Source organism: Tenrec ecaudatus, chromosome 6 (assembly GCF_050624435.1).
Source record: "Tenrec ecaudatus isolate mTenEca1 chromosome 6, mTenEca1.hap1, whole genome shotgun sequence".
NCBI lineage: Eukaryota > Metazoa > Chordata > Mammalia > Afrosoricida > Tenrecidae > Tenrec > Tenrec ecaudatus.
In genome coordinates this window covers 109,227,776-109,253,010 of record NC_134535.1, presented here as the reverse complement: position 1 = coordinate 109,253,010, position 25,235 = coordinate 109,227,776, and the positions used below count along the sequence as shown (strand labels likewise).

The window sequence follows — 25,235 nt, the reverse complement described above, 5'->3', positions numbered from 1 at the left end:
CAGCACCCACTCAAAAGCTGTGTTTGGTGTTGGGGGTTTTTGTTTCGTTTTGTGACTTTACAGATCCATAGTTCCATTTTTAAAGATACTCTGTTCATCTTCATGTGGCTGACATAAACGTGTGCCTTACAGCTTGACTATCTTACTGCTCTGAGGTCAGAAGTCTCCCCAGACTGAATCAGTCCCGAGCAAGGCTCTGGAGGCTGTAGGGGAGGATCCGTGTTCTTGCTCATCAGCTGATGGTAAGATTTGGTTCGTTTTTGTTGACTTAAGATCCCCGGATTTTTGCTATCAGCTGATGGGCATTTCCACTTTTCAGAGACCACCTATATTCCTTGGCTTGTGGGCTCCGGCTTTCGGCGATGAACGGCACGGCAACTGCTCTGAGGCCAGTTTGTAACTTTAATGGACTCACGTGATTAGATTCTGAGCCCAACCTCGACGACTCAGGTTAATTTCCTTAGCTTTAATACCTGTCAGGTGCTGTCAAGTCACTTTCTATGAGCAACGTGGGTGGGGGGGAGAGGAGTTCCGTTTTTCCCGCCTTTTTCAGGATGGCTTTTTATTCCGTTTTTCCTAACATTTTCTCGAGCCTCGTTCTTTATCCTCCCTTCATTCATATTACACTAAATGGTCCTGGAGTCGACAAGGGTTTCAATGAAACATCTATTTTAGGGGGAAAGGGTCAGAGCTTGGAGCCAACTCTCAAAGTACTGTGAAGGCACCCTCCCCCAGGAGAGACCATGTGTCCATGAGAACAAGCACACAAGCACGCACACAAAGCCACTGCCACAGAACTGATTCTGACGTGCAGTGACCCGTAGTGTGTTCCTATGTGTTTCTTCTGTCTGTGGGGCATGGGTGTGGAACTGCTAGAATCAGCAGAGTAAACGTTAAACAGGCTGGATGAAAGCCGGGGTTTGAGGTAGGCCTCCGTTCCAGTTTCGGTTTCAAGTTCCTGGTCACTGATGCAACATATCACCTGATCCACCTAGCCAATGAGACATTCACTGACATCGCCTGATCCGACCTAACCAATGGGACACATCGCCTGATGACGCCTTAGCCAATAGAGTTCGAGTGACAGCCCACCAGTGACCGACCAATCAGGAAAGCACGCGCGAACCAACTCACCAATCACCGTTGGACAATGCTGGTGCCAGGTTTTCTCCAATAAAGTTTAAAGAACAGCAACCCTGGACTGCCCCTTGTCCCGCCCCTTGCCCTGGGCCCTATGAAAATCCAGAAAATGAAGCGCTTGGGGCTGATTCCCTTTTGGATGCTAGGTCCTCCCTGTGTCGGGCAGCAGAGGGAGGAAGCCCTAGCTCGAGCTAGTAAATAAACTTCTTTTGCCACTTCCCTGCGCCCAGGGTAAGCTCGCCTTCCTTCCCCGAATCTAACAGTCCAACATAGCCTTCAAATTTATTAACTTTTTGTGAGAATTTAGCAGCCCGTGCATTTTCAATATTCCCCAACACTACAATTCAAGTGCACTGATTAAGCCTTTTAATAATTCTTAGCTATTTGGTGCTGTCAGGGGAGCAGTGTACTCACCGCTAATCAAAAAGTCAGCAGGGTCAAACCCACCAGCTGATCCGAGGGAGAAACGACCAAGCAACTGACTTGCTCCTGTGAAGGTTTATAGCCTCAGAAATCCTCATAGGTTTGCTCGGGGTTCGAATCGACTGGATCACAGTAGGTTTTAGGGCAATACTGCACATCACATTTGAAAATTTTACTCATGAGACAGATACCTGAGCTTCTACGAAGCCGGAGTTTGTGCGGTTTTTGTGTGGCCTGTAGCAGTTACCTACAATCCAGTAGGTACTCAAGAAAAAGTTGTTGGCTGCATGTCCACCTACCCAAAGAGAACGAAAGCACCAAAATTATATTTATATGAAGGCTTAAAAATGTTCATGGAGGAATATAATTAATATATAATGAAATTTTTCCACAAAAATTTTGAAGCCACCTCATATATATTCTAACATTAAGACCAGAGCCTTGCATATAATAGGTGCTCAACAAATGTTTGTTAACTGTATTTATGGAGGGATTAGGATGGACAGTTATACAAACAGCTGACAGTACTACGTCCAGAAGGCAAAAAGGAGAGTTAGACGTATTATAGTTTTTATAAACCTTTTATTTAAAAAATAAAATTATAAACAAAATACAGAAAAATATTGACACCTGTGATATAACAAGGAAATTATTCCTAATCCTTTGGGCAGTTTGTTATCGTGGAAGAGCAAAATTAGGAGTTTTATAAAGAAATTTTATTGTTCAAAGGAGGAATGTGATTGTTAAGGTTCATTTACAATAGGTATTTGGCATTGACAGAAAAAGTATTTCTAGGTATACATTCAACCTTTTGCAGCATATTTACATTCAAGTTACATTTCCAAATTCTATGTCAAATACAGCTAAACCACTATTTAAAAATTTCAAAGCTATTACTAGTATTCTGTTTATTTGGTGGGAGTGCAATTGAGTTTTACTAGAAGATGACTTTATTTTACCACTAGATCAACGGGATTTTAACTATTTCATCAAAATTCATTGATCTTTTCCTCCCAATTGAAGCAAGGAACTTTCTAGAAAAATTAAATATTAACTGAAATTTGACCAGTAGAGAAATTATATAGCAATTTTTTATCCCCCCGCCTCTTCCTTCTATGATGTATTATTAAAGCTCACAATAAAAAGATGCTAGCTCTGATCAATTATTTTTCCTTTATAGTAGTAAGGACATATTATGCATAAATGTTTAAGATTTTAGATTCTTTTCAAAAGATGACTAAAGCATTTTCAGTTGGTACGAATCTCAACCCCCAAAATTAAGAAATCTATGTAGTATTCTTAAAAGTTTTCTCCACACATTCCTCAAATTAGATTATTTACTCACAAATTGTGAATCTTTTGCTTAACTTTTCAAAATTACAATAGGGGAGCTAGTCTACCTTCCTTATAATCTTTCTTTTTCACCATCTAAATTATGATTGCATTAAAATCAACATGTATTATAAACAGCTTTCATCTTTGGGAAGCCAAATGCTCTGAGTTTATTTTATGGAAGGATCAAGATTTCATAGGGCTGGTCTCTCTATCCCAGGCAACCAAAAGAAAAGATGAGAACATCTCCTGTCTCGCCTCTAAGAGATTCCAAACAAATCAAATTTTCTCATGATGCATCAAGTCTTTCTTAAGTACCTCAAATGTAGTTCAAGTTTTTTAAATCTCAGAAGACAGTTATAGCCAAACCACGGAAACAGATGCTTTCGCTCTCGCTGACCGCGTCCTGCCTAGTTTCCTTCAGGTTGTGATTTCCCCTCCAGGACACGCAGGTTGGCAGTTGGCCGTTGTTTGCTGAGTTGGTACTTCTGATTCAGATTCACGGACAAAAACCACTGCGTCGCCACTTACATTGATAAGACACTGCGCCTAGAAGAATGACAGGACACATTTGACCAACAACTCAAAGATAAGCTCATTCTGCTCTGAGGCGACGAGCAATGTTGTACAGCCGACAAGGCATAGGATTAACGATCAGTAAGAAAAAAATAGCAAATGAAGGATAAGAAGGTAATGGACAAAATGGAAATTAAAAAACCAAACCATGAACACATGAGAAAATGGTCAAGCCCACTAGAAGTCAGAGATAAGTAAATTAAGATGACAACAAGAGACCATTTCAAACATATTGGCCAAAAGGTGGGAGGGAGGTGGCAGAGAAAGATGTTACCAAGTTTTGGCACCAATACAGGGCACCAGAGTAGTCATTGCAGAGAGAGATCCTGCAATACCTAGTAAGGCTGAAAAGTATATATCCCACAATGAACCATCAATCCGTTCTTATTATTTGTACTAGAGGGGAATATCTTGAGCACTTATGCAAAAAGATGAGTATAAAACTTTTCATCCTGAATATTTGCAACAGCAAAGTCATCTATATGCTCAATGAGAATGAACAAAATTTGTGGAGTACTCATGCCTGAGATACTATACAGAAATAACATAAGGCTGTATCAACACAGATCTCATGCCATCGTGAATTAACAAGAGGAAGTTATAAAATTGTACATACAATGTAAAACCATGAATAGATGTATATAAATTATAAAAAATGTCCAAAATAATTTCCGTAGAAATGAGCTTTATCAATATCTACAAAGGTATTTATGTTTTGATCTAGCAATTCTCTATTTCTAGGAATTCATCATACACAACTGTGCCAATCACTTATGTCTAAGCGGCTCCTGCACTGTGTTCTGTCATGTAGCGTTTACCAGAAACATAGCTAAATGTTCTTCAATATGATGTAAAAAAAAAAAAAACGTCGTTCCTTCACACCATACATATACGGTGTTATTTGTTTACCACAAGAAAACAGAGTGCTCTTTATGCCCTAGTGAAATGACCTCCTAGAAGAGCGAGAGCAGCGGTGGAACCGTGTGCACCATGATGCCGCCACTCAAGTAAAAGGGAGGAAGCAGCAAATCCGCCAAGATGGCTGCTCAAGCGCACCCAGAACCTCTCTGCGGTGTCGCATCTCATTGAAAAAGAAATACCTAGCAACTTTCCTTAAGTGACTAGGACACGGGGCAGGTAGAGACTTTTCAAGTTTGTACACTTTCAAATCTTTTTGAATTTGGAATCATGTCAAAATCACATGAAAAACATTTTTTTCTACTTTTTTGTGTATTAAAAGCATAAGACAAAATAAATAGCACCTCAACATTTTCTACACAAACAGTTCAGTGACAATGCAAACCCACCCAGGGAGCTGTGCAGCCATTCTCATTAGCCCTTGTCTAAGTCATCCCGCCGCCATCCCCCGAAGTTCCATGCTCCCAGAGCACAAGTGCCCCCCACCTCCTCCCCTGCACCCTCACTATTAGCCTAGTTCATGCTATAGATCTGCTACTTCACGTAAATGAGGCCACAAGCAATTACCTTCTGCAACAATGGGGGGGGGCTGGGTAACAAATTGGATTGCTCACTGCACACTCAGTCCTTTGACCCCACCAACTGATCCATGGGAGAAGATGACATTTTCTACGCTCGTGCAGATTCAGACCTTCCCAAACCTACCGGGGCAATTGAACACTGGCCCATAGGTTTGCTATGAGGCAAAATGGACTGAATAGCAGGGAGATTGGGTTAATCTCAATCTCACTCGGTAAGGTATTTTCACTCAGTAGGTATTTTCAAGGCATGCTATATTTACAAACATATTTCAAAAATATGAAAGCCTGCTTAAGAATGATAACAATAGGAAGAGGGTCATCTTCTCAGCAAGAGATCAGTCCATAGAAGTTTCAACTATATTTGAGTGTTTTATCTAAGCTAAGTATCAAAACTTGTCAGTAATCTTCCCATCTATGGCATCACTATTTTCATCCAACTCCCAAACAACAAAAATACACCACGGAGAGTGAGTCAGGGAAAACTGAAAACACTGTAGCAACTTCATTAAATCAAATTATTTCAAAGTACAGTTAAAAACTGTACTTTGAATCTCTGTAATAGCTTTTCAAATTACTTCTATAGCTAATGGCAGAATCTCTATCATTATAAGGTGACTTATAATGAAAGAAATGGGAAACTAGAAATTTAAATGATTAGTCTTTGGTTCTAATTCCCTAGCAATAAATTTGGGGACCAAGTGCACAACAGACACACACACACACATACATTGCGGCATCAAAAAGTTGGTGTAAAAAAATCCATTATCTTTCAAGTCCATTTCCTACCAGCTTTTTGAAGTCATGCTGGTACACATGTCCATCCATTCTAATTCATACACAAATGATTGCTAATTAGGCTACGCCTGAGCTTTTGATGTTCCAGATTTGCCAAGGTGTACCAAGTTACTGATCACCTCTCTCAGGCCAGCCCCCAGGTCACATCCATTTAACAGCACTAACATCACTTTCGGAGCATGCAATGAAGACGATTAGAAACCTCTGCTCTGGGGACATCTCAAGCATTAATATAGTTATGGAATTTTAAAGGAAAGCTTTAATAATTGTAAGTGAGCTATAATTATCTTAGCTTAAAACAGATAAAAAATGTATTCTAAATGTAAGCAAACAGTACCCCCTCCCTGTAAAGAATGCTATCACTTATCAAAATTAAACAGCCTGTGAGCCCCATCATCGTGCGCGCTTCACCAGCGTGCAGCTACAACTGAGGAGCATTGCGGTGCACGCTCTGCCCCAGGGCCTGGAGTGCAGCCTCATCAGCTCCTGCCGGCTACCGCGGCTTCCCAGACACCAGCGAAAAGAGGGGGGAAGAGCAACTCAGGAATGTTCAAGAGGTTAAGAATATCAACAGCCACCTGGGATGTGAAAACAGCATTTGAGTTATGCATGGCCGTGGTTACTAATATATTTATTAAGCAGGTTTAGAACATGTAAAGTCTAAGAGCCCAAGAGCCTCACAGAGCAAGTCTCCTTTTTTTTCTGGGTAGGGGAGGAGCCCAGATGAAATTACCTTCAGAGATTTTAAACGTATCTCACCTGGTTTTTATTTGGATTCTCCATGAAGACACACTGCTTCATTATGTAGGAGACAACAGCATTCCCTCCTAACGCAGCGACATGAGCTCTCACCATTGCAAACACTTCAGCAATAAAGGCATGGAGAAAGCCACTGACACCTCCTTCCTAAGTAATGACAATTCACAAGAAAATGACACTATGTGCATATATCGACATCAAGCAAGACACATCAGAGCACCCTAAATTATCCACGAAATTATAAACTGGTGAAACAATGGAGAAACAAAAGCACAGCTAACTCATGTCTAAAAAGAAAATATTGTTAGGATACAACCTGAAGAACTTGGTAGGTTTCACAACTGCAGTTATTTTTACATGTCCCTATTCACATAGTAACTTGCTCACCAGCTCTAGTTCAGAAACTACGAGAAAAGATGGATGCAATTTTCTTGAATCCACATTCCTATCTTGTGAAAGAAATGATCGGCTGACTCTGATTCATAACTCTGACCATGTCATGTGCAATATTATAAATATTATTCTTAAAAACAAAGTGTGAGGCTCCCCAGTGCACGGTGAAGGAGCCCTGGGAGCATGGGGAGTTATGCACTGGGTCAGTAGCTTGAACTCGCGCTTCGATCTAAGCAGAAGGATGAATCTCTCTCTCTGGACCCATAAAGAATGGCAGACAGTCGTAGAAATGCTCACGGGTAGCTCGACTGTCCTTAAAAGAGTTGCTATGAGTCAAAATCAAAACCAATCCGAGGGTAGTTTGTTTGGAGGGTTTTTTGTTTGTTAGTTAGCGAGTAAGATGAGAATTTGAAGGAACAATATTCCTATGTACTGTTGAAAAGTGTGTAGGAGGAAAAGGGACAGTCTCTATCATTTTCATAAGAAAGAAACAAAGTAAGATGACCTAAAAAAGTTAGCAGACAAAATTTAGAGGTCTACTAGACCTATAAAAGAGCTATTTGAAACTTTGTTTGGTTTTGTTATGAATAATTCTGAGGATGGCGCAGGACTGGGCAGTGTTTCATTCTGTTTAGCTTAGGGTCGAGATGGGTCAGAAAGAACTTGGTACCTAATAATAATAATACCTAACTGTGATCCCTAAAACTTTTTACTGGAAGTAGAACTGAGGCAACTAACTACTGAAAACACTAAGCTGTTTCACAGGGCTCTTAAATCTCTAAGCAAACTTGTATGCATTTGTTTTATTTACCATATGTTAAGGATTTGGAATTTCAAGCAATAAGTGGATTTCAGCCTTACACAAGTTGTGATGATACTTGCTATGCTAACTTGAAATATAAAATTTGGTAAGTCTATCCTAGAATCGATCCGGGTAGATCATTACAAACATGTATTCTGGGATCCCTGTTGGTGCACTGAGCTGAGAACTGAAAGGCTGGCAGTGTGGACCCACCAGCAGCTCTGTGTGATTTGCTCCCATAAAGATTCCAGCCAAGCAAACCCCACAGTCAGTCAGTTCTACTCTGCCCTCTAAGTCAGATTGACTCAGCAGCACACCACCCACCATGCTATTTCTGGTAAGGAAAAAAAAGCTATTTGAAACTGTTTCAGGTTTTTGTTACTGATATCTTTAAGTCAGAGAAAACTCATATAGACAAACATCTCATAAAATTCTAAAAACATACCTCACGAAGAGAAGTGGTTTCTCGAATAAAGAACATGTTAATTATTCCAAGGTATTTAGTTATTTTTGCTCCAGGAATGAAAGAAAGCGGCGTCATCTTAACGACCCCCACTGTAGAATTGGCACAAGATGGACCTGATCGATTCCGGAAATTTCCTTCCCCCATTGGGCTTGCCTTTTCCACCGTCACAGCTAAAAGGGGGAAGAGAAGAGAACGTGTCAAGTCAAAGGCTGATAACTTGCTTATTCCCCAGGGTTCCAAACAAGTCGTGACCACATTCAGCTGTCTGTGAGGCTAAGCCATGTCATGACAGAAAAGAAATCATCATGCACTGCATGCAACTTAAAAAGAGAAAGAAAGAAAGAAAACAGAGGAAATGCTGGAATGGAATTCTTTTGGAAGAAAATGGCATTCCTGCAAAAGAAAATGTTGATGCAGTGTAGCTACACACACAATGATTGGTTACAAAGTGAAGAAAAAGAAAAAGCGGCAGAGCATTAAAAATTATCTGCTGAAAGAACAAATTATTACGAGTGTGAAAGTTGTCTTATTGCCCAGTGCAGTTTTTCCACCTTTTTCAGACAACATCATTGTCAACTTGTAGATAAACCTTATGTTAACTACAGTTGTAACAGATTTCTTCCTCCAAACCTTTTCAATTAAAGGAACTCATAGTTCTACAAACTTAACAAATGGCCTTGTTTGAGAAATATTTATAAAATAAGAAGATTCACCATTTATTAAATAACTACTATAAGCTATTTGCTAAGGAATTACAAAGTTTATATATTTATGTACATGCCTATATTGTTCTACAATAACCAGCAGCCTAGGTACATGAACCCCTTTTTACACGAGGAGACGGAGGTTCAAAGAAGTTAAATAACTCGCCCAAGGTCAACTATCAAAATGGCATTTCTGAGACTCAAATCTGAATCTGGCTGGTTCCATATCCTGTGTTCTTTCCTATAAAACATACCCTCTCCTTTTAATGTACTGAAAACTATTTTGCTCCAGTACGTTTTCTTCAAAGTCTATCAAAACCCATGGAGTAAAAGTAAATAATGAACACGTCTGATTCTAGAAGTCAGAGAAGGTACCTCCCTCCTCTCTCTAGAAATGTCTCATTCGTTTAGCCCTCTAAATACCACCCTTAGCAATCTGGCATATGTCATATATGAAACAGCACCATGGGCGAGCTGTGGTTGTCCTTCCATCTACAAGGGTCAAACATCTATTGTGTACTTTTAAGGAAATGTTCACCAACAGTAAAATTCCAAAACACAATGATATAGTTAAAATCAGTAAATCTACAAGCCCTTTAAAGTCTTTTGCTAAATAACCATTAAGCGTCTGCAGCTTTCACACTCCAATATATGACTGATTGGCAATGTTATTACTGGTAGCCAGGTCTAGCCTTCACCACTGGGAAATCAGAGATATGCTTCTCAGATCATCATCATAATGTGGTAGAAACATCCGCCTACTTGTCTTAATTGATCCGCGCCTTATGGTCTGAGCTTTCAGTTTAATGAGCTCTATCCAGCTGCTGCATCTGTCTGCAAAGGAACTGTAATCAACTGACGTTGCTGAAAACACAGACAGAAAACAAAAGAAAAAACAAAGAAAAAATATGGATGACGTCTCTTGCTCGTCATTAACACTCCTTCCGATGACGTAATTTAACTGTAACTTAGAAGAATGGTCCTTTTTCAAGTCAGACAAGAAAGTTGGCACAGAGTCAAGCTTTAGACACTGATTTGTCCAAAACCAAGTTCTCAGTTCGCTGGCTGAGCTTTTGTGATGTCATAGATGGCCGTGTGTGTGTGTGTGTGTGTGTGTGTGTGTGTGTGTGTGTGTGTGTCTGTGATCATCAGGGAGAGCACAACTGGGATCTAATGTAAATATTCAAAACACCACATGCTGTGCTTTAAAAATAACTTTACCATTAATTCACTTTTTAATAGTTTAGTTGTTCCTATCTTAGGACTATAATTTATGATTCAAATTTTGTAAATAATTATCTTCCCTCATATACTCTGAAATAAAAAATACAAATGAGAATCAGATGATGGAGAAGATGTAAAGAAAAAGAAAATCACCAATTGACTTGAATTCATTAAAATACTTTTTTTTACTACTTAGTAACAGGAAAGCCAAGATGTCACCTCTGTCATTATTCTGTTTACACCTCTAATTTTGGCATCGAAAACAAAATGTGTGCGGGAGCTGTGTGAGAGCCTAATAAGCCCATCTCTTAAAAGAAATTTTGCTATGCTAAAATAAATATTAAGGAGCTAATAAATTTATTTTTAGAAACTGGAGACCATTGAAATACTTATTTTTAAAGAAACATGAGCTAGTTTTGTCCAGTTTTAATGCATTTCTCTAACTAGATTAAAGCCGCATATTGGTGTTTATCCCACTGTCCAGAGTGCGTTTCTCCACTGTCTATAGTTTACATGCACCGCAGCCATGGAAGTACACACCTCTGGTGGCTGTTTGCTTAATGACACAAACTCACCTCTCTGTGCAGCTGGTATACCTGAGTTAGCACTTGCACCCTCCAGGTTTTCTAATGAGACAATATGAACAACATTAGCTTGGATGCTACGTATAAGCCAGCATCTCTTCTTTGCTGTTTGTGAATACCGTCTATGAGTCAGAAGAATAGGAGGAAATGCTTCATTATAAAAGCAAATCAAATAGAAGTATTAGGTTTAAGATGCAGTCTCTATTGATATATGAAAACTAGTTCAGTTAATAAATACCATGGCAAGGACAACTTGCTTACTATAACACAAAAAAAGGTTTAGAAACGTTATATTCATGAAAGAACATAAACACAGTAACAAATGTTAGTATGATGATGAAAACAGGAAAAGAATGGGTAGAGAGTCATTGTGTTGGGAAGACAATTTGAAATGTACATGAAAGGGAAATGCCTAGCCGGTGGAGGAGGGGAGCAATAAGATTAAAAATTACAAAGCATCATCTGATGGCTCAAACACAAGCTGCTTCTCAGTCCAGGATGTCCTGTACCACCAATCCCCACTACCATTCAAGGACTTCACTATCTCAACTGCTCCCTCTAGTGGTTACAAGGGTTTTTTGTGGAGTGGTGACGGGAAGGGGGCTGAAGGGGTGGGGGACGGTAGGGAGAAAGACTGCTCTCCAGGCTAATTAACAAGACACTAAAATCATGATCCTTCTAGTTATGTTGTGATACTCACATCAGAGTCCACGCTGACTAATAGTGACCCCATAAGACAGGGTAGAACTGTCCCTGTGAATTTCCAAGACAGTAACTCTTCACGGGAGTTGAAAGTTGTCTATCCCAAATATCATGAAAAGGGCATCTATTTTTTTAATGCTTATTATACTTAATGCATTGAACAAATTTAAAGAACAGCATTAAAAAAACACATCTGATCTATTTTTAAAGTTCAAAACCACCCACTGGCCAGAGGAAAACCTGGCAAGGCGCTACTGTAAAGATTCTAGTCAAGTGAACTCTACTACTCTGAGCCAATCAACTCTGTCACATGGGGTCACTGTGAATTGAATATCAACTCAATGGCACCTAACACCAACCAGCGAGGTCTACAAAATACCTGTGAGGAAATGCCCTGAGATTGTGAACCCACAGAAGAGACAGAGTGCCCGATTCAGGATCATGAGGGGCTCTGGGAGCCCAGGAAGACTCGGAGCCTGTGGGAACTTTAGGGTAGACCTCACCCTCAGAGTTTTAACAGCTGACCCCCGGAAAGTACTCAAGCCAGAGGCTGGAGTAGCATTTGACCTTCTCTAGGTTTGAACATGACAGGAGCTACGAGGGTTCTCATGTGTCTTGTGCAATACAGAATAACTGGGTGATTAATTACAGAAAATACCGAAGATCTGTGAAATTAATTTGAAAATATCTAGGCAGGAGGGGTGGCTAAAAATGCTTGTAAATAATCATTAAGGTGAAATTCTCTTTTGTACTTCAATATTAGCCAAGTTACATGGAATTCCCCAGTGGCAATTTTATATGATTTTATATTTAAAAAGAACTTAAATAGGTGTAAAGTATTTGTTCCCATCTCTAAGCTAGATCAAATGAAAAAAAAAACACCAAGGTATATAACAATGTGTAAAGCATTTGTTTATGTAATTTTAAAAAAATTTCAAAGAAGATAGTAAGCAACTAGTGTTTGCTTGTCACTGGGGCACCTTCTTGATGTAAATTTGCCTCTGGATATAAAGTTCTTTCTTATATATTTAAAACAAAAAGAGTACTTGCTTCTTAGGGAGGAACAGAAGAGGGTGAGGGACCTGGATTTGGGGGCAACATAACTTCCAAGGCATTTAAATTTTGTCATGTGCGTTTATTTGAGTTGCTAGCTGCCATTCATAGTAAGCCCTTGTGTTACCAAGTCCATCCCCTGCAGAGGTTTTCTTGACGGTCATCTTCACAAAATCAGATCAGGAAGCCTTTCCTTGGCAAAGAAGCCGAGTGGGCCGGAACTGCCGATCTTAAGAGGTTAGCGGTAATGAGCAAACAGTTTGCAGCACCAAGAACCTTTGGGCATCCATTACTATCCCCCAAAACTGAGCCAAGTGTGGGACAGAGCTCAGAGCGATGAGAGAAAAATTAACCCACTGCCCTGAAATCTGAATTCATATAAATCAAAATCTGGATGCATAAAGTTTTTAAGTTAGAGATAATCTTAGGGGAAAAGATTAAGAGAGAAAAATTTTTTAAGTATTCTAAAGAGCTTTCACTTAAGAACAAGTAGGTCTTTTAACATGCTGGCTATATATGATATGATATTAATTTGTCTCTTAGAAGAAAGGCGCACGCTGTCCTGCACTGATCTGGATGGACACTGGCATCACAGACTGGTTTGAACAGCTCTAATGTCTAATGGCTGCAGCGTTTTGAAATCAGGTAGGCTTCCCATGGAGTACACTTTTACAAAAGATAAGGCAACTGCACAACATACGCAGTCTGGCTCACTGACAAAAAGGTCACTCTGGCTCAAAAGAATATGCAATTTCTAGGCTAATTTTTTTAAAAGATGTTATCGCTCAAGGGTAGAAATTTCATTAAAAACATTAAAATAGGCTTTGTCGAGGACTGCATGCTCAGTTGTGTTATTGTATATCTCCGTGGAAAAGTTTGAGACACATGCTTTGTATGTTAGGGCTCCAATCTAATTGCAGTGTCTCAATCAAATCACACAGCAGCCGGTTTCTGTTACGATTTCCTTGTGCCTTAGGTACAAAAAAACTATTTTGATTTTTGGAAAAAGGCAACAGTGTTAACTTTGTTTTCTCCCCCCAAAAATTACCCTAGAAAGTTAGTGAGGCCAATAAAGCATTAAAAAACAAAACCCTCACTACCATTGAGTTGGTGTCTCATAGCGACCCTATTCGATAAGGTAGAACTGCCTTTGAGTTTCCAAGACAGTAACTGTTTATGGGAGAGTCCATCTCATCTTTCTCCCAAGGAGGGCCTGGTGGTTTTGAACAGCAGACCTTACAGATTTTAGCCCAACATGTAACCACTATGCCACTGAGAGCTCCTACACATAAGCATCTTAAAGTTAATTCAAGCAATTTTCAGCAAACCTTATTCCTAGAGGGGTGGTGATAAGGGCCTGGATCACGGTATAGAAGCAGGTTAGTAGAGAGATAACCATATTGTTGACACAAGGGACAAAATGTGGCAAGGATTCTTTCTCACTCATTTACATATAATCTGCTTCTAACATTTGAGCCTTTGGCATTTTCCTCAATTTGTCAAAACCCATGACAAAAGCTATTGGTTAGCTGTGACAAGGTTCTACATTGGTCACTAACTTTTCCGACTACTTATTCATTTTATATCATTAGAATTTTCAGATCATTTCCACAAATAATTTAAAAATATTTAACACAATCTTAACTAGATAGCTTCTGGAGATTCCTAGATTAAAACATATGCAACCTGAACTCTATTATTTTCCTATGTAAATAATCAGTTTTAAGTTATGGTCAAAATTTAGTTTTACTGGGGTATTTCCATCAATCTAGCATGCATGTCTTATAACTACAAAAGCTGGCTTGATAGCCTGACTTAGACAAATGATGCATATAAACATACTCTATAAATCTTATCCTCGGGGGTATTCAAATACTGGAGGAATGTTAATGAAAGCCATATTACAGTGATAAATTATTAAGGCATAAAACAAAAATAATCTCCATTTGGATGATTGGAAATACAAATGGAAAAATCCACAATGGAAAAATTCAGTTGTAACATACAAGTGAAACGAAAATGACTAATAGAGATATTAATTGAAGGTAACTTAAATAGAGATGCTACTTCTCCTTGCTATCTAATATACATGAGGGAACCTTCCCTAACTTGTGTTAAGATAGATTTCAAAGACGGAATTTTCCAACAAACTTTGTGAAGCTCCTTCATATGTATGAGCTAGATAACAAAGACAATGAGCATCTCTATTTCGGTCATTTCTTTCTTCCAACCAAAGGTGTACAACATCCTGCTGTTCTTCAATGCCCTTCGGACGTCTCCCTACCTCCATTTCTAAGCATGCATTGCCCCTCATTCCTGTCCCTTAGATCTTCTCTACCAACCATCCCCTGCTTTGGGTCAGAGATCCAATTTGCTTTCTCTCTGCTCTCTATTCCCTGTTCATTTGACTATCCTCCAGCATTGGATTCCACTCAGGCAGGAAAGAAAGGTAGAATTGATGGAGAATAAAGGTCCAGGAATTCTTGGTTCCCTAAGCCCTGTCCATTTCCCACACACTGCCCTGCCCTTCATTTCTACTTCCCTGGCTCACCTCCTCTTTCCCTTCAGTGGCACCACCGCCTGCTCTGGCACACGAGGACAGGGAGAGCTCTCCTCATTTGTCAATGTTGCAGCCATTTGGTTGCAGGAACAAAGTATATTTAAAGACAGAAAACAGGCATGCAATGGATTGTTAATCTACAAAAATTTTTTTGGTTAGTATAAGGAATTATCTATGCTTGTAAGAATTCAGACCTACCAACTGGTAAGAAAAGCTAACATCTGTGCTTTTTTAAAGATTTACATTTTTTTCTATTTATTTTTTTAAATAAAATTCAACATGACCAAAAGAAAAAGTAAATCTTACAGCCTACAATTAAAACAAAGATTTTAAAAAATTCTGATGTAGATACCTAACTATGAAGGACAATGTATTAGAGTACAAGTCTCTGGGTCCATTAATTTCCTCTTATATTCAATTGAGGTTTTCATCTATGCTTGTCACACTGACTGCTTCTCTTCACAACGGTGCAGTCAGCAGCTTCTACTAATCAACAGCTTATGCAATGGGAAATAAGGTAATCATCCCGGCATCAAGCAGAGATGGAAGAAAACAGTAAAAACCACTCTTCTATGTAGCTTAATTCCATAGTAAATAAAAACAAAAGGTAATCTAAGTAAACAGCGTAAAAAGTTTCAATTGCCTACCAGTATTTTAAATAAAAACTATAATCTCTCTATGGATTAGGCCTCAAAAGTATTTGAGTCACACACATCTGCCTAATATAATTCCTTAGCTCCTACAGTCATCTACTCTTTAGTTTCTTAGGCATTTATCTAAAGCTTTATACTAATCTTTTACAAATATACATGCGCATGGCATCTGAGATCGATGCCAGTAAATGCAAATATCTTACTGGTTTTTTCCTTGACGTTTACCTTTAGGCTTATATAAAAAATACATAAAACAAACAAAAAGCATCAAGAGCACAAAGAGTTGCTGAATTGTATTAATGTAAAGACTCTATTTTTACTATATTTGCTCTCCCTCTTATCTTCGTACACACCATTCTTTAAATCTCTTGGTAGCAAAATTGCGGAGAGGGAAAAACTATAAAAGTGGTGGGGAAAAAAACCAAAACCTTGCTATAGCTATCTGTTTTCAGTCAGAAAACTGTAATTCTCAAGAGAATAAACAGTTTATGTTGATTCTACATCATCATGTTTCTCATAGTATTCAACAAAGATCTTTGATGGTTTCTACAGAATTTGAATATCTTTTGAAAAAGTATTTAGACTCAGCATCTTTACTTGAAAAAGATCAAGATAACTACCAGGTAACATCAAATCAACCATAAATTTGAGACACACAGCAAACCATTTTGTTACCTAGAGAAATAAAACCAGCTATAAAAAAGTTAAAAGGAAAAAACTGAACATGGATGGACAATTCAGGCCTAAGCTTACTATATACACTGAAATAGGATACATATAACTTAGAACATCTTTTCTTTACATGACAATCACCCATTTACATTAACATAATAGGTAAAGGTTTATCTACAAGTGAAAAGATGGAATTATTAATAAACACACCATATGTAGCCCTGGAAACTATTCCCCCGTCACTATAAGAAAATAAACTATAACCAGTAGTCCTATTTGTAATAAGAAAATAAAAATTACACTTGAATACCGAAGTGTTTTCTTTCAGTTTTAAAAAAGAAAATGCTCTGTCACCTTAGTAAGCTTGCTTATTTATAAATCAAAACGACATAGACTAGATTACTTTCCTCATTGTCAGTGGTAGTTGTGGACTATAGGTTAAGCCTCCTCTGGTTGTATATGAAAAAGTAGACAAGGCTTTGGGGCACTCATTCCAACATTTACTTTTTTCTCCAGCCTGTCTCCTCTAAATTACTATGCTTACATTTTCCCAGATATTTCTGTACTCTATCTAAAGGTTTCCTTCACTTTAGAACACTCAATTGTTACATTCTTCATAAACCTTTTAAAAAGCTATCTGCCCCTTAAGTCTTCTAAAATAAATTTTTAAAGATGTATTTAGGATAGCCTATGTTTTCCTCTAAGGGCTTGAAGATGTAAAGACAATATACAGACATGCAACATAAACCACATTTTGCCAGACTACTAACAAATGGTACAGAGAAATTCTTTAGAGTTCACCGTCAATTATTTTAAATGTAATACTGAAGGAAAAGTACAGAGGCTTCAGGAAAATGCTTAGTATAAAAAGTTGTATACATATTAGTATTAGATATGATGATTTTATTGATGATGATGAGGATGGCATGATCTGATTCCACGGTTTTCAACTGCTTAAAACACTTAACTCCTATAAAACCACACCTTGAAGATTGATATGTAAAGTCACACTGAATCAGAGCTGCTCTAGTCCAAAGAAACAGAGGGCCCAAGACCTCCTTTCCACTCCTCCTCCCTGCTTAACTCCTTCTCCAACCTCTGAAACCTTTAAGGCAAATATTTAACTTAATTTAGAAACTGTGTAGGAGAATTGAGTTTAACCTAAATACAGAAATCCAATGTTATCACCGGCACTACTGTGGCTTAAATTTATTTTTTAACATAATGAAGATGTTAATAATTAAAAGTTCTATAATTTAGAGAAGCCCAAGCATTCACACAATGTTAAAAGCTAAAGGGAATAATCACCTCGTCACAATTTGGTTTTTACATTACTCACTTCTGATCAGCCGCCGAACTGAGAAGTGAACCCAGTTGTGCTGCTGGTGTTTATTCTACCACCAGGTCCCCCACTCTGCTCCCTGAGATGATTGGCAATTACTCTAGTAATCATTTGGCTATAACTGCATTCTCCTCTCCCACGAAAAGTCCTTTCTTTGTTCTTGAGCTCACAAAATATCATTTTGCACAAAATATATGAATGATCACAATGAACAGAGGTAATAATTACCTGTGAAAACATCCTAAAAGCTATTATATAGTACAATGGACACAGATATAACGAGTTTTGAGTTTAACTTTAATCTTCTGCAGAATTAATAATAGTAAAATGCTGTTGTTGCCATATGAAAATTGAGCTGGCAGGGATCCCAAGTCTAAGGCACTAATTGCTTCAGATTAGGATTTAATCAAATACTTTCAATTAAGATTTTTTTCTTAATTATGCAAGTAATTTAGAACTAACTGCCGTAAGTTTCTGTATAAAAATTTTTTTTTCAAACCTTGTAATTTAAGGAGTTCAAGGCAGCTTCTTGAGAAGTCTAGTTTGTATTAAAAGCTATATTTCATTTATAAATCTGACTCAAATAATTTTAAAATTTTATTTCCCTCTCTATTCTTTGAATAAAGTATGAGTGTGCTGAAATTCTTTATGGACTTTCAAATTAGAATTTAGGTGTTAACAGAAAGAAAACAGAACCAATGTTACTCTGTTAGATAGTTCAGATTCTGAAAACAGCTTTATCTTTCCATCTTCAAACCATGAAACAAAACCTATTTATGCTGACACAGCAAAGACTCTCTTGACATAAATGCAATGTGAATATACAATGATTGTTTTATACATAATTTTGTATCAGATAAAATCACCAGCAAGGAGAAATGATATAATAATGTCATTTATAAAATGTAAGCATTACAAAAGTTATTTTGGTTTAAATAACATGCACCATTTCTCAGAATAAGAATGTAAATAAAAACACAGATTACATTTTATAGTATATCTAATGCTAGGAAACCAAGTACAATAGTTTGAAAATTTTTATAATAAAAATTGTACTAAAAAGGTAAATAAAAAAAAGGACCTCCCAGTTTTTCCAAAGGTTTCATAAATCAAAGCAATTTAGTACTATTACATTAAAAGGGGTAATGATTCTGCATTTGGTAAAATGGCACTAACTTAAAAGTTTATAGCAATGTTCCTCAGTAACAGTCAAGGCACACAAAAGCCAGGAAGCTCATTTCCTGTTTCTTTCTCACTTGCATGCTCCTCTCCCCTAAAATCGGTATGGGCATTAATGCACAAGGAGGCTTTACAGGTTTATGGCAAAGGGGAATTAAGAGAGAGAGGGATAATTTTTCCACAAATATTTTGAAGCCCCTAGGTGTGGGTGTGCACGTACACATATATCATCTCAAAAAAGAAACACAAGTACTTTTTGTCTATGAAAATCCACAAATTTTTGGAAAGATTCGATTATTGCTAGAAAATAATATATATAATACAAATACAAATATGTTGTGAATAGTTACTTTAGGAAATCCAAATCTTTGAAAATAAAGCTATGTTTGAGATATGAGAATGGAATAATATATGGAAAAGTTACCTTAATAGTTTATGATGAATTTACTTGAGAAATTAAAATAGGAGCTTAACTCTCTATCCTTTGTGAACATGAAGACACAAACAATGAGAAAATGAAGGGCTAAATCTTTAGCTCAAGATTAAGTTGTATTGCCTACAATGAGGACACAGTGAAAGGAGCTAGAAACTGTGATTTGTGTTTGCATGTCCTTCACTTAACCAACCTTTAACTGGTGGGAAAGGATGAGGAGGAAGTGAATCTGAACAGAGTTCCAAGGGAAACTGCAGGAGTTCTTCATTGTCTGTAGAAGCTTAAAAAGTAAGAAAAATACCAATTATTTTGTAAAGCTCTATTTATTAATTAAAGACAAATTAAAAAGTTAGAATAGATATGTAAATATATATATACACACAACACACACACCTTCCTACCACCCAAAGCCCACTGTGAGCGACTCTGACTCACAGTGATGCTGAAGGACAGAGTACAAGTGGCACATAGTTTCCAAGGTTATAAATCTTTATGGAAGGAGACAGCCCCATCTGTATCTGTCTACCATGGAGTGGCTGGTGGGTCTGAACTGTTGACCCTTCAGTTAAAGCTGAATGCTTTAATCACTGTGCCAATATTGTTCCTTATATAGCACCCCCCTCTAACATTTTTTCTTGATTTATTCTGGTTATTTGCTCCTTGATTTCTCCCATGGGCACCTTTCAGCTAAGAGTGGGGCTACTGTCCCTGATGGAACTGTTACAAGATTTAAAAAGTAACATACCTGTAGTCACTCCGCATAGTGCCTTACAAGTAATAAGCACTCAGTAATAATTATTACAGAGTGCCTGGCTGATACAATTATTGCTCTTCGATACTAAGCATAAAGGCAGTTTAAAGTCACCACTCCCCAACCCCTTGCAGGTGCCTTGAAGTAAGGCCTAGTCATCTACTTCCCAAACACCAGCCATTGAAAACCCTTGAAGCACAGTTCTACTCTGACACGTGCAGCCATCCAGAGCAGGAATTAACTAGTGGGCAATGAGGTTTTTAAATGATTTTAATCCTATACATTGTATCTTACTAGTTCTGTGAGACTTAAAACCAGTTATCATCTATCTTCTTTCAAAAATATCTGAGCATACTTAATACAACTTATAGTAACTCAATCATCAAGTCTATCATCAACATCATACATAAAGTAATCAACTGAAAAAATTTTTTTTTAAAAATTTACTAATTGAGAATACATCATTTATTTAGCAAGTAAGTCATATTCCCTATTCCCCAGAATACATAATCAGTTTACAATAACTGAAAAGTTTTGGAAGTTATTAATCCTTAATCTTAAATCTTACAGATTTAAGGACAACTCTGAGAAGCTGTTGAACGCAATGGAATCGTTCCTGAGAAAAATGTATAGATGAAATTGATTGTGGTGATGATTGTCTGACTCTTCTTAATATGATTAAATTACTAAATTGTATGACATGCCAATAAAACTACTTTTAAAAGAAAAAATGTATAGATATATAATTTGGTTACTATTATCAGTGACTTCCCAGATGCCATGAGGACTTCCTCACAGAATCAAAGATTAAAAAGTCCTGAATTACTGCAGAATTATACCTACTCCTCATTTATCTACTATTTCATTAGTTAACATGTTGCATTTAAAAACAGTGAAAAAAAACCCAGTCCAACTATTTTGTGCATTAACAGCATATGTCTGCCGGTAGCAAAGGTTGAGGTGCAAGGCAATAGTACTTGGCTATGATGGTTAAGATTCTGTGTCATCTTGGTTGGGTCATGATTCTCAGTGGTTTGGTAGTTATGTAATGATGCAATCTGGTAGTTATTTAATGATATAATTACTCTTCATTTTATGATCTGATGTAAGCATCCTCCATTTCTGTGAAACACCAATTTTTGAATAATAGCCTAGCTATGTTGATGAGTGAGGAATGAGTTTACTATACTAAAGAGCAAAGTTAAGAAAAATAAAGTGAGTCATATGGTTCTGCATGTAATTATCTTTGTAAAGGTAAAAAGAAGAGGGAAAAACAATCTCTTCAAGAAGCTATTTATTTAATATACCAATCCTTTAAATTTTATCACTGGGCTATAACACAGGCAAACATGGACTGCACTTCTCATCCAACAACGGTTACCTCTTTGCAAAGACTTTTCAACGTGTGCTTTTGTGGTCTGTAAAGCTTGATTTTTGTCAAAAGTTATTGCCACTGCTGTGACTGTAACCTAGAATCACAGAAATAATATGAGCAGCAAAAGAAAAATCATCACCAAAATAAATTTTATACAAATCTTTTTGCATACCTTGCAAGAGCCTATATAATTTTCTGGGCTGGCTTCCTGTTTCAGATCTTCATATTAGCTCAGATACTCAGATTACAACTACACCCAGTGATGGCAATGTCTAAACCTAGATGCTCTAGAAAGCACACAGAATGTCTTCTAGCAAACCTCACCAAGGAAGTCTACACGCTGCTTCCTATAGTTGACAGCATGGGGCAATTCTACCCGCAATAGGACTAAGGCTCAGATACGAAAATCAGTCAGATTCTGCCACTGTATTTGAAATGTTTTGAGGTAAAACAGTTTGTACTTAAATGACTAATTAAATCAAATTATAACATTAAACAGATCAGATAAAAGCTACATTCCTATTCACTAAAAGACTAAACATTAATTACCTGAATTAATTCATCTTCAGGGAGAGATACTGTAAAATTTACATGGCAGAGGCAGCAGGGGATCATAGATCGTAGTTTAAAATAGAGGCTCTGTATAATAAAAAATATTAGTAATGTCACTTCAGTTCAGGCTTTAAAATTTTATAAAATCTGATTGCTTTTAAAATTTACTTTGGACAAAAAGTATTAAAATAAAGCTGACTATATGTTTTGTATAACCAGACATTAAAAGCACATTTTTAATATTAAAGGAGACAATGAAATTTTATAATATTTAGCAATATGTAGTGAAAAATAATATAAGGTTTTAAAATTTGACATACTGTATTCTATACATTTAAAGATATAAATTAACTTAGATTATATTTTATAGTATGATATCATTAAGAAAAAAAGCATTTTACTTGTAAACAAAAATAACATGGCCCACAACTGTTAGGTATCCCAGAAAATAGATACAAATTTCAATGTTTCTTCATCTTATCTAAATTTCAGTCAGTACAAAGACTCCTTACCTTGAGCAAATTTTCACAGAGATCATTAAAATTCTTGTTAAGAGCTTGATTAGTCAGGTTAAGACTGCTTAATCTGATTACTCTTACTGAGGTAAACATCTAAATATGGATAAAACAATATGCATTTTATTATTTTTAGCAAAATAACAAATTGTATTATTTTTAAGAAAATAGCAGTTGCTATATCTGCCAATGAGTCATAATAAAAACTAACGTTGTATAAAGATGGTGTGTGATGCAATGATGTCAAAATTTTATTTTACTTAAATCTACAATAAACATTCATAAAAATGGCCATCAAGAAATCAAATGGCCTTTTACATTGGGAATCTGCTTCAAAAGATCACTTTAAAGATGTCACCGTGAAGACTGAGATGTGCCTGTCCCAAGCAATGCTATTTTCAATTGCCTCACGTGTACATGAAAGCTGGACACTGAATACGGAAGACAGAAGAAGTGATGCATTTGAATTATAGTGGTGGTGAAAAATATTGAAAATGCCATGGATTATCAAAAGAACAAAGAAATCTCTCTGAGAATAAGTACAGTATGAATATTCCTCCACCAAGTTGTCATACTGTAGTGGCTTGAAACTACAAATACCAGCAGGGTAACCTACAATGAACAGGTTTCCACAGAGCTTCAAGATTAAGAACAGACCAACAAAGAAGGAGAAATTAGCCACTGAAAAGCTTATGGAAAGCATCAAAACAGTGTCAGATACTAAAAACCTCATGAATAGAAGCAGAACACTGTCAAAGAGAGGGACAGAACATGAGCCCCTCAGACAGAAGGCATTCAAAGCACGACGGAGAAAAGGCTGACTTCTCAAAATGCAGTCGACTGTAATGATGGGGATGGGGTAAAGCCTGCAAAAAAAATAAAGTCCTTGGGACCTCGCTGTGCTGATAGGGCATGGCTCAAAATGAAAAGAAACAGATGCAAACATCAAAAATAATTGGAACTTGGCATGTACAAAGTATGAATCTAGCAAAATTGGAAGTTGTAAGAAATAAAAAGGAATGCAAAAAGATTGATATTCTAGGCCTTAATGAACTGCAGCAGTCTGGTAATGGCCAATTTGAATCATAAAATCATACTGGGATTGACAGATTCAAGAGGAATGGCTTCAAGTTCATCCGCAAAAAGGACATTCAAGATCTATAAGTATAGTGCTGAAAGTGACAGGTATACACATTCAAGGACATCCAATCAATACAACTATTCAAATTTACGCATGAACCATGACAGCTAGTGATGCAGAAAATGAAGAATTCTACCAATGTCTAAAACTGCTCAAACACGTAGTTAAACTGCATTGATAATTTTAGGTGACTGGAATGCAAAAGTCAGAAACAAAGAGATAGGAAGAGGAGTTGAAAATACATGGTCCTGGCAATAGAAGTAAAGAAAGAGATCCCATAATACAATTTTGCAACACTGTGACTTCATCATCATCATAAATACCGTTTTCAACAACACTTTTCCAGATGGAATCCACAGAAATCAAACTGACTACATCTGTGGGAAGACATGACGGAAAAGCTGACCATCAGCAGGTAAAACCGAGCCAGGGGCTCACTATGGAACAGACCATCAGTTGATCACAAACAAGTTTTGGTTGACGTTGAAGAACATGAAAACACGTCCCTGAGAACCAAAATACGGCCTAGAGTATGTCCCAGCTGAATTTTGAGTACAGACTATTCAATGAACACTAATGACAGAAGACCTGATCAGCTCTGGGAAGACATCAAGAACATCACTCATGAAGCAAAGGTCATTAAAAAGTCAGGAAAGAAAGAAAAGGTCAAATTGGCTGTCAGAAGGGACTCTGACACTTGTTATTAATTGTAGAGTAGTCAAGGCAAATGGAAGAAAAGGTGAAGTCAAAGAGCTGAACCAAAAATTTCAAAGGCAGCTTGCTAAGATAAAAGTAAAATATTATAATGAAATGTGCAGCGACCTAGAGTTAGAAAACAAAAAATGAAGAACATGCTCAGCATATCTGAAATAGAAAGAACTCAAGTAAAAATTCGGGCCCAAGTAGCAATATGGCAAGGTCTATAAGCAAAATCCTGAATGATGCAGGAAGCATCAAGAGAAGATAAAAATAACAGAGTAAAGGTACCAAAAGGACTAGTCAACATTCAGCTATTTCAAGAGGTAGTGTAGGAGGCAAGAACCAACAACTGAAGGAAGAAATCCATGCTTCACTGAAAGCAAGTCAAAAACAAGGCTCAGGTATTGGAGGATTACCAATTGAAATGTTTCCACAAGCAGATGAAACACTGGGAGCAGAGAGGGGAGAAAATGGCGACCAGACAGGCTCATCCGACCAGAGCTCCTGCTGCCAGACCAGAAAATTAGGATGTAAGGTGAAGGAAACGGGGAGGTAGAATCCTGAAATTAGAACTAGGGTACCAGGGTCTCTCCTGAACCCCTTTTTGTGTGGGATTTCCACTCACAGAGCAAACCAAGAGCGCTCTAATGCGCGCTAGCTTTGGCGAGCCCTCCGGTGCTGGCTGTGCCTTTGTTGGGAGCAGCGATTTCAGTAGGCAGACGCCCGAGAGGGGACAGAATCCCAGACAAGAGGGGAACCTCACGCCAGAGCTCTCCGCGTGGTTGGCTGCCTTGAGCCCACGGCTAGGGGAGTGGTGGTGGCAGGTAGCCATAATTTGGAGTAGAAGAAAAACGTATATTATTACCTCAGGAAGATCGCGGTGTGGGAGAAAATAGGCGGGAAGTTGGGAG

General features: G+C 37.6%; 1 protein-coding gene across 11 annotated transcripts in view; it reads right to left on the bottom strand.

Moving 5' to 3' along the window:
- Positions 1 to 2,156: 2,156 nt before the first annotated feature.
- The window catches only part of C2CD5 (C2 calcium dependent domain containing 5), a 99,740-nt gene continuing 76,661 nt past the window's right edge, over positions 2,157 to 25,235 (bottom strand). For 2 of the 11 annotated variants that reach the window (XM_075552005.1, XM_075552007.1), the window contains 7 exons: positions 22,482 to 22,580; positions 21,967 to 22,056; positions 21,424 to 21,511; positions 19,485 to 19,571; positions 8,165 to 8,355; positions 6,525 to 6,671; positions 2,158 to 3,444 (listed from right to left, as the gene is read on the bottom strand). In XM_075552005.1, the coding sequence (XP_075408120.1) occupies positions 3,316 to 3,444; positions 6,525 to 6,671; positions 8,165 to 8,355; positions 19,485 to 19,571; positions 21,424 to 21,511; positions 21,967 to 22,056; positions 22,482 to 22,580 (831 nt within the window). In that variant the 3' untranslated portion in view covers positions 2,158 to 3,315. Of the gene's footprint in view, positions 3,445 to 6,524; positions 6,672 to 8,164; positions 8,356 to 9,651; positions 9,754 to 10,688; positions 10,740 to 19,484; positions 19,572 to 21,423; positions 21,512 to 21,966; positions 22,057 to 22,481; positions 22,581 to 25,235 lie in introns of all 11 variants that reach the window. The other 9 variants (XM_075552006.1, XM_075552002.1, XM_075552003.1 and 6 more) reach the window with 9 other exon arrangements.